This window comes from Brachycentrus maculatus, unplaced genomic scaffold (genome assembly GCF_059751285.1).
Source record: "Brachycentrus maculatus isolate JH-2025_06_01 unplaced genomic scaffold, ASM5975128v1 h1tg000011l, whole genome shotgun sequence".
NCBI lineage: Eukaryota > Metazoa > Arthropoda > Insecta > Trichoptera > Brachycentridae > Brachycentrus > Brachycentrus maculatus.
This window is the reverse complement of record NW_028280765.1, coordinates 1,170,618-1,186,231: the sequence shown is the minus strand read 5'-3', so window position 1 is coordinate 1,186,231 and position 15,614 is coordinate 1,170,618. Positions and strand designations below refer to the sequence as shown.

Here is a 15,614-nt window from a genome sequence, read left to right as displayed (position 1 = left end):
ATCTATCTAAATTCATATGATTAAAAATATATAAGGCTGCTTAGATTTTATATGGCATGGAATACATTTACCCAAGATTTTTGCAGGTACATTAAGTATGGAAATAAAAAAAAAAATTCAAAACATTCACCAAATATTCACCGGATGTACGATTCAAACCAATTGAATTAATTCAGTTTGAAATGAACTAATGTTTTTATACAACAATGAACTGCTGAATAATCAGTTTGTATTTGTTTAGAATTTTTTTAAACAAATACATATGTACAATTAATTGAGCAGATCCATCAAGCAATAGTTTACCGATTAAACTTAGTTTATTTATTTTTTTAATAATTACATGAACTGGTCGTTACAAAGAACTGAATTCACGCAGGAAATAACTCACTTTAGTAATAGTCTTTTATACTTTTTTGCAGGACTCCAGTCACATTATAATTTTTTATGAGAAATTGAGAAATATTAGAATTGATTTTAAACATATGCTGTTAAGTAGCTGAGAGGTGCACTTGTCCATATATTCCTAAGTCCACATGCGCTGTGTTTTCCCATTTGTCCATCCACATAGTAGAAAATTGCTGTAGGAATCTATCTAAATTATCTTCTGAAGCATCAGCAGTTATCTTTAATGACTTAATTTTACACGGTTGAGATTCTAGGAACCAATTTCCCCTCATGTCCTGTTCCTGTAAATACTTGAAGATATTTCCACATCCCTCTAAATCGATATTTGTAAATGATGGAGAATAGTGAACAAGTTTTTTAAGAGATAAATTTGTCAACTCTCGATTGTAGCACAGTTTAATAGTTTGGAGTTCTTCGCATTTGGAAAGAGATCTGTAAAAAATGCATCATTTAATAGAAAGTACTCAAAAAAATTATTATCAGTAGATAACATTAAAAAAAAACAAGTATAAATTGTATTTCTACCAACTACATGATCTTTTTTTACTAAAATGTAACAAAAAATAGTGTTTTCTTTCTTAATTTTTTTAACAATATTAAATTTATAAATTGTAAGAAGAATTGGTGGCGTTAAAGTAAAAAAAAATACAAGGTGTTATTATTCGCGTATAATAAATACATAAATGTTAAAATGACAAAAAGCTTCAACATTTGATATGTTTTAGATATTAGATTCTAAACAATCTTTAAAAACATAATTTTGGTTAAAATTATTACGTACCTTAATATTTGCGATATATCTGCATCTGTCAGATTACATCTGGATAAATCTAATTCTCTTAGTTTGGCATAAGTACAATTATCCATGAATGTTGCAAAAAATTCTCCATTTATGGGCAACCCTTCTAACCTCAGGGCTGATATAACTTGTGGGTCTAAAGATATTAAAATATTTCGTAAAAAGTTTCGATTGAAGGAATTGAAGCCAAGGTCAAGGATCTCTAAATCCCTAAAGTTCGATATTTCATGGTAATTTTCAGATATGTGAGCAGTTATATCACACTCTTTTAAAATCAAACTCCTTAACCTGACATAGTTGCTAAGTTTCATGATGTGTCTAAAACCAATATCACCCAAGGGGTTGAAGCTCAAATCCAATTCCAAAGCATTCTGAAGTGTGGACGAATTTGGCTTCTCAAAAATAAATAACAAACTCTTTAATCCATCTGCATCTATACAGTTTCCACTCAAATTTAAAGATTTGATTTGTGTAAGAGTCGGTAAACATTGGACCAAGTATTTTAATCCCTCATTACCCAAACTGTTATTAGGCAGAATCAAATGGGTTAAATTGGTTTGATGATTCAGGGACTTGAACACAGGGTGAAGTTCATTCGATGATAGATTTAAGTTTGGTAATGTGAGGTTGTGAGTTGCTTGGCTGCATTCCAACATATTTCTGAGATAGTCGTCAATATCTGGGGAAAAAAAGTTTAAAAAAATACAGTCGTGCAACAAGTGATTATAAAATGAAAATAAATATAACAAAAATAATTTTTCCGTTCGCATCAAAATGTACTAACCAATACAAAACAAAGGATATATCTATACATAGTTACATAAAAAAAAAACTTTTGCCATAAGAACAAAAATATTTACGTATTAGTTTTTAAATCAAACACAATTTTGAGTCTACTAAGTTGTATTGTATTAAAAAACACATCAAAATTGTGACAATTGTTTCGCCTAGTTATGGCATTTTTGAACGAATGTAACATTGAAACATTCGTTTGAAAATGCCATAACTAGGCGAAACAACTGTCACAATATTAATTTTTATGTGTTTTTTTAATAAAATACAACAATAAAAATTAATACATAAAATAAAATGGAGTTCTACAAATTAAACGCCAAATTAATAAACAGAACAAAAGTATTTAAATTTTTTCAATTCTAAGGAAGGAACCTACATAATTTCAACATGGCAGATTCTGAAGAAACGACAAAACTATCCAATGTGCATTATTTTTAATGTATTATTATTATTTTAGTCTTTAGGTCGGTTAAAAAAATAATATTACACCAAAAACATATCCACAGAGTGGGTATTTTATTTTACCACTATCTCACAGAAACTATTGTGATGGAATAATGTTATTTGTTATAAATTTCACAAACTATTTACAATAAACACAAATTGTCAATTTAAATCACTTAATAAAAAGTTTTTGTAAAAAAGTAAGCAAATATTCATTTTCAGCTTGTGACTGAAACTTGCCACTTAGTTCTTTGTTTATATGATAAGGCGTCTTTGGTAAGTATTCATAAAGCCCAGATATGTAAATATTGTAAAAAGTAAGTAAACAAGGCTTTGTTGTAAACAAGGGATACTAACTTACCTATTTTAAGTTGGGCACAACACTCGATGTATCTTTCTCCAACGGGTGGTAAATTCCAGCTACTAATATTGGCCTGCAGTTCTGCAGAACCAATTACCAGGCTCAGTGGATCTTCATCCGCTAATATAGCTCCATCAGAAGTCAACAAATTGAGTGACGGCTGTACGCCTTCAATACTGGAATTGAAAATAAAAATAAGCAAGCACAACACATTGATTGAGAATTTGTGGAAACATTTACTAAACATACTTGTAATATCTCCTGGAAACTTCCTTAGTCAGCCAATCTATTGTTAGAGAGCTGATGTTATCCATCGATACAGGAATGAGGAGCAGTTTGTCTTGTATTCGCACACGCACAGCAGCAGGAGGGAGAGATTGCTGAATTGCTCGATAACTGCCAAACGATTCATTCCTCGTGTATTGAGAGGTAGGATTCTCAAATGAGAGATTTTTATTTTTCAATCTATCGAAATTCAAACTGCTTTGAAGGACTTGTTCACTGGTCGAATCGGGTTCTTCAGATCCATCGATTAAATTACGAAGGCTTTTATTTGAGGACAAACTCAAATTCGAAACAGTTTCCGCATCACTTTCTACATAATTTTCATATGAAGTAGAGTGAACTTTCGGCATATCAGATTTTTTTCTGGTAAATCCTGATTTGATTAATGTAGACTGGTGCTTCCACCGTTTTCTTTGCATTTTTTCTTTGTTTAAATTTTCCGCAGATAAACTTCTTTGAAAATTTACACCATCAGTTATAAAAGGCGGGATATTTTCTCTATGCATTATTTCTGTATCTGTAGAATTACTATCACTATTACACAAACCTTCCAGACTAATGTTATCTATGAAACCATAACTTGGTAACATAGTTTCATTATTACATTCTTCAGGTAAAGATACAGCATTATCAAATGACCGATCTTTTCTCGCAGCAGTTTGAAGAGAATCTTTTGATTTTCTTTTAACAGAATCACTAACTACGCTATTTTGCCTTTTCCTTTTCTTGCTAATAGAGGGTATCATGTCTTCTTCCAACCAATCATCTCCTACTTCCTCTGGATCCAATAAGGCAGCCTTTTTCCCTTTGCTATTATCTTTTTGACTTTCTTGATCACTATCTGGATCGTTAGTGTTAAATCTGTTCCTTAATGTTTGTATAGCATTTTTGTACTCATTGACACTAGTTTCTTTGAATTTAGCTGATTTTTTTCTCACAGGCAAATCTGTCGATGAATTGCTAGAATCATCGTTGATGATATTTCTATATTTTACTTTATTTCGCGAAGAAATAGAATCCTCGTCACTGCATCCATCATGACTGTCATTATTTCGGTTCAGGTGGTTTGAGTAACTAATATGAATATTATTTTCTTTCCTTGGACTTGTGCGAGTTTTTGAAAAACTCAATTTAGAGGTTTTTGTTTGGACATTTTGAGATTTTAACGGAGAAGGCATTTGTATTACATTTTCAAAATTTTTGTTTAGTCTGGCACACACAGTTTCGTAAAATATTTGTTCGGAAGGATTAAGTTTTTCTCTTTTTCTCCATATTTTTAGGAAATCCAATACTGTTTCTCCGTGATCATTTTTGATAGAAGTAGAGGCACCATTATCTAAGAGGAGCTCAACTATTTCTAAGTACCCATTACTAGCAGCATCATGCATTGGCGTAATACCTGCAGGATGAGAATCAGGTTTTATTTACAACAAACACATAATATCATAATAGTTAAATATAAATATAACACTCTTACCATCACACTGAGTGCCTCCTCTATCGTTGACATGAGCACCATTCTTCAGTAGTATTTCCACAATATCTTTCTTGCCATGTATACACGCCTCGTGCAGGGGTAACCAGCCTGCATTATCTCGGACATTCACTGGGTGTCCTTGCGATAGTAATCTAGTAACTAGCAATGTGTTCCCGGATATACAAGCCTATAAAAATTAATGAATAAAACTGATAAAATGAAACATTAGGGTTCTTTGATCATGATAACAAAATTGATAAAAACGGATACCTGATGAAGTTGGGTTTCTCCTTTTGTGTTTTTTTTAATAGTAAAACCTTTTCCTCTTTTTCGAGCAACACGAGGTCTATCATTTTCTTCATTATCATCATTGGAAATATCTAAAATTATTTATCATTTTATGCTCCAGTGCACCAGTTAAAAAAAAAACAGATTCGTTACAAGAGTAACTCAAGAAATACCTGTTAAATTTTCAATGCAAATGTCATCACCAATATTAGGCGTGTTCAGTTCATCATCACTACTCCGGTCATCATCAGAGGATTCGCTGGAGACAGTTAGTTCAGCATCCATCGAAGAAAGTTCTTTTTCAAGCGGTTGAGCTTTTTCAATCAACTTCATTTCCTTGTAATATTTGATTGCTAACTTTATAACTTTTATTTCTCCCTTTTCATTATACAGTTTTCGGGCCTAAAATTAACAATTATTCAAGTGAACAAAACCATAGTCCCATGATTAAAATCATTAATAAACAATATATTTAAAATAAATCAAAATTTATAAAATAAATCAGAAAAAATGTAATACAGTAAATTCTGTTTTATTAGGATACATTTTCCTAAGTAAGCTTAATTGACCATGTTACAATATTACTCCAAATTTTATCTTGCAACTTCCCTTAATAGTAAAATAAAATGAGATTCTTAGTTATTTTGTACAAGAAGTTCATACTTATGATATTAAATTCATTATCTTACTGTGTCCATTTGTGTATACCAAAAACCAATCCATCTTTATAGAAGTATCTTTAGCATAAAGTAAAATTTTGTATTTTAATGAGTCTAGTTACCTCTTCTCTGGCTTGTTCACAGATTTGGTCAAATTGCTGTATATCTCCCATGTGACTTAGTGTATCTGCAATGTTAATCAGGCTAGAATACGCTTCGGCCGGATCATCCCGAACAAGTTCAAATTCCTTCCTGTTATATACCAGTGCACTTTCGTAGTTCTTAATATCTTTATACGTTTGGTACAAGCTGAAAAGATGTTTCAATAACTTTGTTTTATTATTATTATTATAATCATGTGATATTTGGCCAAAGTAAATTTGAAATGTTACCTGACATAAATAGGAATTAATAGTTTTCCCATATCACCATTCTTCTCAGCGTGCTCCAACATCTTGTGATAACAATCTATTCCTTTCTGATAGCTTTTAAGTGAACAAGCACCATCTCCCAACTTCTCGTACAATTTTTTCATGGTCTCGTGGTCATTAGAATCAGATGTAACCAGTAAGTCTTCTGTGTAACATAGAGCTGCAACTGTACAAACAATATTATTAATATATAAAATTGGAATGAAAGTGTATCCAAAAAATTGTTTAAAATAGTAATAACGTTTCTGTTTTCTTTAACTGGAGACACAATATGTAATTGTTGAAAAGGTAGTTTAAGGTTAGATATCTTTTGGAATGTTATTTATTGGAATAAAGATTCTTCGACACATATCTGACAAATGTTCAACCATGTTTGTCAGCATTAATATGAAAGATAAAAATATTTAATTTTAATTTTAAAAAGGTGCAATTTTTTTTTCACAATTCTTGGCAATACTTAAAGCTTTATAGTTCAGCGTTGGTTTTGGAAGTAAAATGAATTAGATCTAACAAAAATCCACAACATAGTCAAGTTTTGAAAAAAATATTGAAGTGGACCGTTTTTTTATAAAAATTATTAAAAAATGTAAGATTTTACCAGTCTTTAGTTTCCTTTCAATATTTTCTTTTTCACTAACTTCGGGTGTTTTTAACTTCCAGGCCTTCATAAGTATCGCTTTAGCACTATGGAAATCTGACATTTTGCAAAGAACTTCCGCTTTAAGAGACAATGCCTCACATTGCTTAACAACCTGTAATGTCATTGAAAATAACCAATTAGTAGCTCCAGTTTCTGCCGTTTGACAAAAGTTCAAATTAAATTTTCATGTAAATGATTTTGAAATAATAATAATAATAAATATGGCCAACTTAACAGCGCCGTTTTTGTGAGAAATCACCTCAAGGGTTGTTCATTTCACTCATTCAAATATTACATGACTGAAATCATAGTCGGAATTACATTACACCAGATGCATTTCCCGAATAAAATTCAACCATTTTATATGTAAATATATAATGGAGTTTCATCACGACATATCATCAATATCTAACCAAGGTGTCGAGCTTTTTCCCTTTTCAGAAATAATAGGTTAATTGGAGATCATAAGGTTTGAAAATAATAATGAAACAGTAAATATTTAAATACATGAAGATAAAAAAAATATTTATGAAGGTTTTTTTCTATGTATGTATATGACTCTGATTACATTGACTGATTATGTTTAGAGATAAATATATATCTACACCAACAACAGTAAATAATAAGGATCACCAATCTTCACATAAAATAAGATAGAATTCAACTCACTTTGTTATCTAATCGACCAGCAACTTCCAAAGCAAAATTAAATCGGGATAAGGATTTAGTGTAATCTTGTTTTTTTACTGAATACATTATCCCTTCCGTAATATAGCATTGATTCAAAAGGTCATAAAGATCATGTGATTTGCAAATAGTTATTGCTTTTTGTAAAAATTCCACAGCCCGATCAAATATGTTGAGTTGTTCTAGAACTACACCAATATTAAGAAGTAATCTTGCCCTCATATCCATCAGTTCTTGATTATTTATCTTATTTTTCAAGCTGAAATATGAAAAGAAACATTTCAAACATATTTTATAATAAAACTCAATTCTACCAAGAAATTACAATAAAATTGTATTTTACAATATTAAGATAAGAAAACTTTACCTTTCACAAAGAATTAAACTCTTCATAAAAGCTTTTTCGGCAGCTTTCAGAGATTTGTTAGCTTCTTCTGTCTCCCCGAGACTCTGTCCTTGCAGTAAGAAAGCTCTGCCCAGAGTAGCGAGAGCTCTTTGTTCCTCCACTTTATTCTCCAATTCACGAGCAGCAGCTTTTCAAATAAATACACTCATAAATTATTCATAGAACTTTATATTAAACATAGATGTATGAGTTTATCTTTGATAATATGTTTCTATGTCGAATTTGGACATGTGGAACATGTTCATTTGAAAATGGGGTTCATTTGGCTGAGCCTTGGGCTCTGCATGCCCCCTAAGAGCCGCCATTAAGTGCGCCTATTTTTCCAGTGCCTAGATCGTCCACTGCTGAAAATTAGTTTCTCGTTTGAACTATGGGACACAAATCTGACTGGAAGGAAGCAAAGAAGCTGTCAGCCAACAGAAGAGCTTTTAGGCAGTTTGTAAATTCCGTATGCTTTACTTAGGGAGCAAATATTAACTACGTAAATAAATACAAAATTATGGACATTTTTTTTGGGTTACAATGCAAATTTTCCTTCTACCGACACTTCAGCTACCATGACAGGTGCTGTAGTCAGGTCGGAAGAAATAATAATCGTTTCAACCAATAAATGTCTTCAACTAACAAATCACTCAATAAGTCTACGGTCTGGTGAAAAAAACTCAAAAGTCAGCTGGCGATGTAAAGGACTGCTTATTTTGGAAACCGCATGGTATTTTGTTCATCGACTATCTTGAAAAAGGTAAAACTATCAATAGTGAGTATCATATGACATTATTGGATCAATTAACTATAGAAATGATAAAAAATACCGCAAAATAAAAAAGTGCTGTTTCATTGAGACAATGTCAAGTGCCACAATTGGATGAAAATGATGGTTCAATTTAATGAATTACGCTTTAAATTGCTTCCCCACCCATCGTACTCTCCAGATCAGGCCCTCAGCGGCTACTGGCTTTTTGCAGACATCAAAAAGATGCCCCAGGAAAAGATATTTGGCTCAAATGATAAAGCGATTGCCGAATGACAAGTCGTTGTACAAAAAAGGCATAGAAAATTAAGAGTAGCATTGTAATGTACCACTCTTGAAGGAGAGTACGAAGGCAGAATTATAAAATCAATTGTGTTAATCCACAAATTTTTGTCAAAATACTACACCTTCGAGAACATGGGAAAAATAAGTATTTTAATAAAAACATTAATTTCATAATTGTATTAATTTTATAATTATCTTTTAAACTGTTATCCTTTGACATAGAGAAATGATTTTATAAGAGTTCTGACTTATATTGTTCAAGGTTTAATAATTATAACTTCAAGATTTAATACTTACAAAGGTAAATATCCTCATGCTTAAGAGCCTTTTCAAACTCTGCGAGTAACATGTACATTTCGCCTATCATCCTGTGTGACCTCGCGTTTTCAAGTTTCATGTTTAACTCTTGATATATATTTGCACTCTCAGTATATTCAGTAAGGGCATTTTCGTACCTCATTTTACCATTGTACAAATCACCCAATTCTGTGCATACCTCTGCGATTTGTTTTCTGTTGCTTCCACTTAAAGCCTTCTTTTTTCTTTTTAATAATTCTAAAACACAGAAATTTAAAATTAACAATTTTTAGTATTGATAATAAAATAAAGTAAAGCCGGATAATTTTAAATAATAAAAATACACGTATTTTCCATACTCTGCTCTTCCATTTTTTATATGAAGTGAATAAAAGATAAATCCAAATTATTATAAATAGTAATATGCAGTAAAATTGGAGTGCATTATTATTATAAATTATATTTGAATGAAGGAAAACACAAAAAATGACAGATCAAATCAGACAGATAAACCATAGATAAAAACAAACTTTTCCGCCAAATATTTTATTCCGACACTCAGTAATTCCGATTAGTTCCTATACAATGAAAATGATTAAATAAGCAATAGGTAGGTATTTGGAAAAATAACAATGTAACGATGTACTTTAGGCAACAGTACATCCGCAACCCTCTTACTCTTTCAGAATTCCGAATGCAAAAAATTAAAGTGGATTTTTGTCTGTTCGAACGATATGTAATTTTTATGTGGACTTCACATGGTATTCTGAATTCCAATAGAGTAAAATCTTCCGAAGTTACACTTCGGCTGTCCAAATTTAGAACACAGTAAAGGACATTTTTTTGTAGTAGTTTTTTTTTGCATTTATGGACTAAGTAGACTCTACTTAGTCCAAAAATGCAAAAAAAAACCTACTACAAAAAAGTGTCCCTTACTGTGTTTTAAATTTGGACAGCTGACATGCGTGTATGACCAAATGCAACATTTTAGAACACTGGTATGTTTTCATGAAAATGAAATAAACTTAACATAAAAACAAAATAAACTTATTCACTTCGCAAACATATTTACTAACTAACTAACTAACTAACCATCACAGTAGGGTAGGCAGAGAGAATAGAACGCCGCACCACTCTGTCTTTGCAAACATTCTTCGCCCCTTCCACGTTCATGCATCTCTTCATACATACCCGCCAATTTGACATACCTGATTTTTTTAGGTTTTTAGGTTTTATTCTGGATTTGTTTTGTAAGTATTTGAAATTCCGAAAGAGGAAACCGCCGGCAGAAAACATACGTGTATTATAAGCTTATGCGGGAGCTACAGATGTTTATCTATGGGCTCACATCAACACGCATGCGCATTCATCTGCAACAAATGAAAACATTTTTAGTCTGTGATGCAAATGTTGCAAATGGCTGCTGGTGCTCCCGTCCGGCGTTTCTTGTCGTTTATGGAGTGATCGGTTGCGTTAGTTACTTGTTTTTTTTTTTTTTTTGAAAGAAAAACGTGCAATTATAAGACTTTATAGTGATTTGTGCATCTATATGTGAAAATGTTTGCATTTCAAAGTTGTTAGAGTTATTTATTTTTATATATTGTGTTATAATTGATCAAAATAGTGTTTATGGGAAGCTCTGAAGTTCATACAGCTGTTGTACCGTTATAATATTGTCAATCAACAATCATTTGTCCGCTCTTCAATTTCACGGTAAGTTTAGATTAACAATTTGCTTTAATTAATTGAATATTTCACGATTTTTTATTATTTCGTTAAGGCGCTCATTTTATATGTTGTATTTTTATTGTTGCTTATTTTCCCGAAAGAAATTTACGAATCTGCATTATCGATCAAAATATTAAATGAAAAACCTTTTTTATATTACGTGTGTTTAAAAAAAGTGCACATGATTAGTAATTAGAAATAAAAAATGATGTTTTAATATTTTTCACTGTTTTTCTTTCATTATTATTCAATAAAAAAAATCTGACGTCCAAAATTATTCTCATTATTTTATCCGAAACTTAAAAGGACGTATTGATAATTTCTTTATATAATTTATGATAACATTCTAATTCATTTTTGATAAGTTCTTTACATAAACTATGTACATATTTATAAACGTATTAATGAAATAATATATTTCATTATTATTGTTTTTTATTGCCCGGTGAATTCAGTATATTGTACTTCATATTTATAATAAAATGTTAAAAAAAATATTAATAGATAGAAATGGAGTAACGTATTTATGTGCTATACAAATAACTACCAAGGGTTAATGCAGTAATTTAAAACAATGTCATTTTTATACCTTTTGAAATGGGGAAAAAACAGCATGTAGTTCAAATATGTACAGATATAAAAAAATATATAAAAGGTTTTCGTATTGTTAAAAGTAATTTAGTAGATTTTGCATCCCAAAGTAGAACCTTATAGAAAAAAATCGCATAATCAAGAAAATATCGGAATTTGCAAAATACCAACTTTTCCACCTCGGCACTTCTTTTACTCGTACATTTGGCATTGTGATGTTTTTTCTTTTGTTTAATTTAATTTTTAGGTTGTATTTCATTTCACCTTACTTGATTTTTACAACTGAATATCGCACAGTGAAAACTGCAAAGAAAGACTCATGATTGTAGTTCGATGGGAGAAAAATAATGAAAATTAAAACCATACTTATAGATAAAAATAATTATATACTTATAGCTTTAATTGATACTCGAAAGCAATAGTAATCTACTTCTGCTTAAACCTAGATTACCAAATTATCCTACGAGTGACGTTGTTACTAAACATTCGTAAAAAAAATATGACAGATATAAAACAAGAATAAATAATATAATCAAATTTATTATTATATTAGAAGTAATAGTAACATTCGGGTTTAAGAGATCACGTAATAATGGTAAAAATAAAGGTACACAAGGAAGGCACGATGTAGCAGGGGGAACGATGTGACACATTGTTTTTTTTTCCAGGAATCATCATTTTGCTGTCGTAATTTTACGATAATTTAGTATTCTAAGGTTAATGCCATAAATCGTTAATTGGCTACGCAATTTTCAAATATTCAATCTCAAAATAATGTTATTTTCAGTTACGACCTTATAGTTCTCACGGTGCTATATTAGTCCAAAACATACATACAAGTACATTTTACATTTGAGTACTGAATTAAGAATACGCAAAACTATTTGTATGTAACATTAACTTTTTATTTCCATTAAACAATAACTTTTTATTAAAAAAAAATACGTACTGATAATTTTAAAATATATCAATTTTTAGAGTGGAAAATGATAAATAATGCTTAAAGCATATGTTAGCATTTAAAAAACATCATTAAGTAATGAGAGTTGTGCGTGAAAGAAAACATTTCTATATGAGATTTTTTGCGAAGTAATGAAGTCTATAATTTACAGAAATAAATAAAACAAGGATAGCACACAATTGTTATAAATATTTTATTCGCATATTGATTTTTTTATAGATAATAATAATATAGATTAAACACCAAAGAGCCTAAGAATCAATGTTTTAATCCGCGCGAAAAATGATTCATCGTTTCATCATCCTAATGACACGTTAATAATAAATACATAATACAAAAAAAACATGGTTATCAACTTCTATATGTTTGATTATCTTAGGATTGTCATTTGTTCCGCTACGTCGAGCCTTATCACCGTTATAGACAGTACGCATCGGCAAAATTCTTTTTGGTCTTGAATTTAAACAAATTTAAGCAAAATATCCTTTGTATATTTTGTCAAAATGTCCCGATGGCGTCCCAGTAAAATGTGGCCCAGCACAACTACGGTGTGTTAAATATCTGCACGTTTAATACACAAGATGATATATCCTTTTTTATTTAATTTTCATAAAAATAGGAGTGCTTTCTTAGTTCCATTCACAAACCTTGCCGTTCCTCTCTTCCCCTAAGGACCGGTCCACCCTCCTGTAGACTCCTTTGACTCACCTGACCGCCCGCCGCTCGCCGCTAGCGCCTTGAGGTTGCCACCAAAGGAAGTATTCTCAGAAGGACGTAAGAGCGTTTTCTTTGTGTTTCATCTCACCTTCTGTAACAACGCAATTTTATAAGAATATCTTTTTAGCACATATTTATCTATTCTAGTCATCCCAGGTAGACGTTATTATTACGTGTTTAGGAAAATATATTTACTTACAAGTATTATTATAAATTCGAAGGCAAAAGAGAGGTGTGAACAGGTAATGAGTATTGTCATACTTCAAAGCGAATGTTGCGTACCGAATGAGTTTTGGAAATCCTCAGAGTATACATGGTATAGCTCCAGGAGTTTTGATAACCATGTTTGTCTAATAAATTCCCGTATAATGGTATGTCGTAGGTACCACGTAGTTTTGTAATATCATTTTTGTATTTATTTATTATTTACGTCGTAAGCCAATTTTATAAAATTGTGGGAAACGTAGTAATACAAATATTAACACTTAAAAAGCATAGGGAAAAAAGTAGAACATAATAAGCTATAAGTATTGTAATATTACACGATGTAGCACGTAGGTAAATATGAAACATGTGTACACTAAGACCAAAATTACCATACATAGTAATTGTTGTGTGTTTAAGTTGTTCTATCGTACTATTATTACACCACTGGGGAGTTATACTTAATGATTTAGGAGACTAAAAGAGAGTTTAATCGATTTTGCTGCTACTGAAACTAGATATGTACTTACCTTTGTTTTTTTTGTTCAAATTTGGATTATTAAAATAGCAATCGAATTGCTTAGTAATTTGTCATTTACGCTTTGCGTTTGACAACATTTTTTTACATACAATTTAGTTTTACCTATCGGTTCAGTGATATATCACGGTCGATAAAGATAATGAGCCGGAGACTGGAGATTGGCAGTGTGTATTTTTAGGCAGCCACGTCAGAAGAACTTTCCCTGATATATGTATCACAGGTTCTGGATTCTGGGACCTCTTCTCAGAATTATGATCATCTTAAAACTGCAAAGGAACGGGGTGACTAATAATGGGATTTATTTCGCGATTAAATCTCTAACCGGACATTTTCATTGCGTGTTTTTTGCAACAAATCATTTTGGTTACGAAAATGAGCAGTCGAATTCGCACCTCCAGTTGGCAGTACCAATAAACCTATAATGCTAGCAGGCTCAATAGAATTGATCACTTGTTTTCTATTAAATTTCCTGAAACAACTTAATCTAAAGTATGTTCCAATAGATAGAATATTGTTAACGCTAATACGGCACACTGATATATAATAATATGTAGGTACTATTATTATCATGATACAAGTCATGTTGATTGATCTGCTTCAGACGTCCTACAACGTCTCCCCGTCATGGTCGGTTCGCTATGGCTGTTATTGGTTCGACTTACATATGTATGTTTGCTCATACGAGCACGTTTTGTTAAAATGTTATTTATTTACGCAGATAGATGCATACATTCTTATTATTATCTGTCTTTCTTATTTATTTTTCTTCCTAGGTACTTAGTCAGTTAAATTAAAGCGTTTACATTCCATGATATGACACGTAGTTAGGCAATAATTACTTTTTTATAACGTAGAGTTTGTTGTTTTTTATTTTAAAAAAAACCATAATGCGAATTTTCGGTAAACGGCTAGTGTGCCCAAACCTGTGTTCACGAATTCTGGTCTGGGTTGTACCCTATTTGGAGGTATTTTTCTTTAATTACGCGAAATTTGCATTTATCATCAAAAACGGTTGAATTAATGAACACGGTTAATGATATTATTTCACCGCTATCTGCACCCAAATGGTGCTTATGTACCGTGTGCATAATATGTGTGTATAAGAAATTTTCAAACATCCATCTACGAGCAAGTACTACGTGTCGTTTCTTTATCATCCTTTTTTTTTCATCGTAAACTTTTTTCATGCCATGTGTCTTAAATTAGAAAAATATTTCATGCACACATTGTTTGCTCATTCTATTGTCTTTTATCTATATATGTAGTTCACAATTCACAATAGCAGTACGCTGAATTCGATAAGCTTAACCGTTTAGCGATGAAACGTTTTGCGTCAAGTGAATTGTTCGTGATTAGGTCTTTTAGCGGTAACTAGGCTATTATTAGAAATTAGTTTGGTCTTTACAACTCACAGTCCATCTTTCTTATTCAATTCCATCGTGTACAACAAAATATATCGGACAATAATCTTTCCAATATCTTTCTCCTCATATCTAAGCCGCGCTCGTTAACCTTCTTTGTGCCGATGAACAGGTAGGCGAAGTGAGTGGGTTTCCTTTAATTCTAGCAGCCCCGAGGTGTTTCACTTTTGACTCTGAACAAGGAACGGAATAAGGTCAGAGTGGAAGTCGAGAAGCTTTCGGCTAATGATGTCAAGCGGTTTTAAAAGGTTCTTGTAAAGCAGCTCATACACGAAACCTCCAACTACCTTTTCTACCGAGGCTTACAGGCTCCGTCCAAAGTATCAAGGTGGTTTTATACACTTTATATTTCTCTCGTCTTTATTTTGATTCCTTCGAAAGGCTGGACAAATAAACAAATATTTACCGCACCACTCATTTAAATTTAATTACAGATAAATG

At 31.4% G+C, this 15,614-nt stretch overlaps 2 protein-coding genes across 3 annotated transcripts in view; one reads left to right on the top strand and one right to left on the bottom strand.

The window, feature by feature from the left end:
- Positions 1 to 298: 298 nt before the first annotated feature.
- LOC148313468 (tonsoku-like protein) lies at positions 299 to 9,530 on the bottom strand. Its single transcript, XM_088262348.1, has 14 exons — positions 9,370 to 9,530; positions 9,011 to 9,268; positions 7,639 to 7,804; positions 7,254 to 7,530; positions 6,543 to 6,696; positions 5,906 to 6,110; positions 5,636 to 5,822; positions 5,028 to 5,256; positions 4,837 to 4,946; positions 4,567 to 4,753; positions 3,054 to 4,488; positions 2,805 to 2,980; positions 1,187 to 1,883; positions 299 to 837 (listed from the first exon to the last, which is right to left on the bottom strand). The coding sequence occupies exons 1-14, from the start codon at positions 9,380 to 9,382 to the stop codon at positions 489 to 491; spliced, it is 4,443 nt and encodes a 1,480-aa protein (XP_088118474.1). The 5' UTR covers positions 9,383 to 9,530; the 3' UTR covers positions 299 to 488.
- Positions 9,531 to 10,397: 867 nt separating this feature from the next.
- Positions 10,398 to 15,614, top strand: part of Src64B (Tyrosine-protein kinase Src64B) — a 47,156-nt gene continuing 41,939 nt past the window's right edge. Inside the window, exon 1 of one of the 2 annotated variants that reach the window (XM_088262317.1) lies at positions 10,398 to 10,723. The gene's annotated coding sequence lies outside the window, so the exon portion shown is untranslated. The remainder of the gene's footprint in view (positions 10,724 to 15,614) is intronic. The other variant, XM_088262329.1, reaches the window with a different exon arrangement.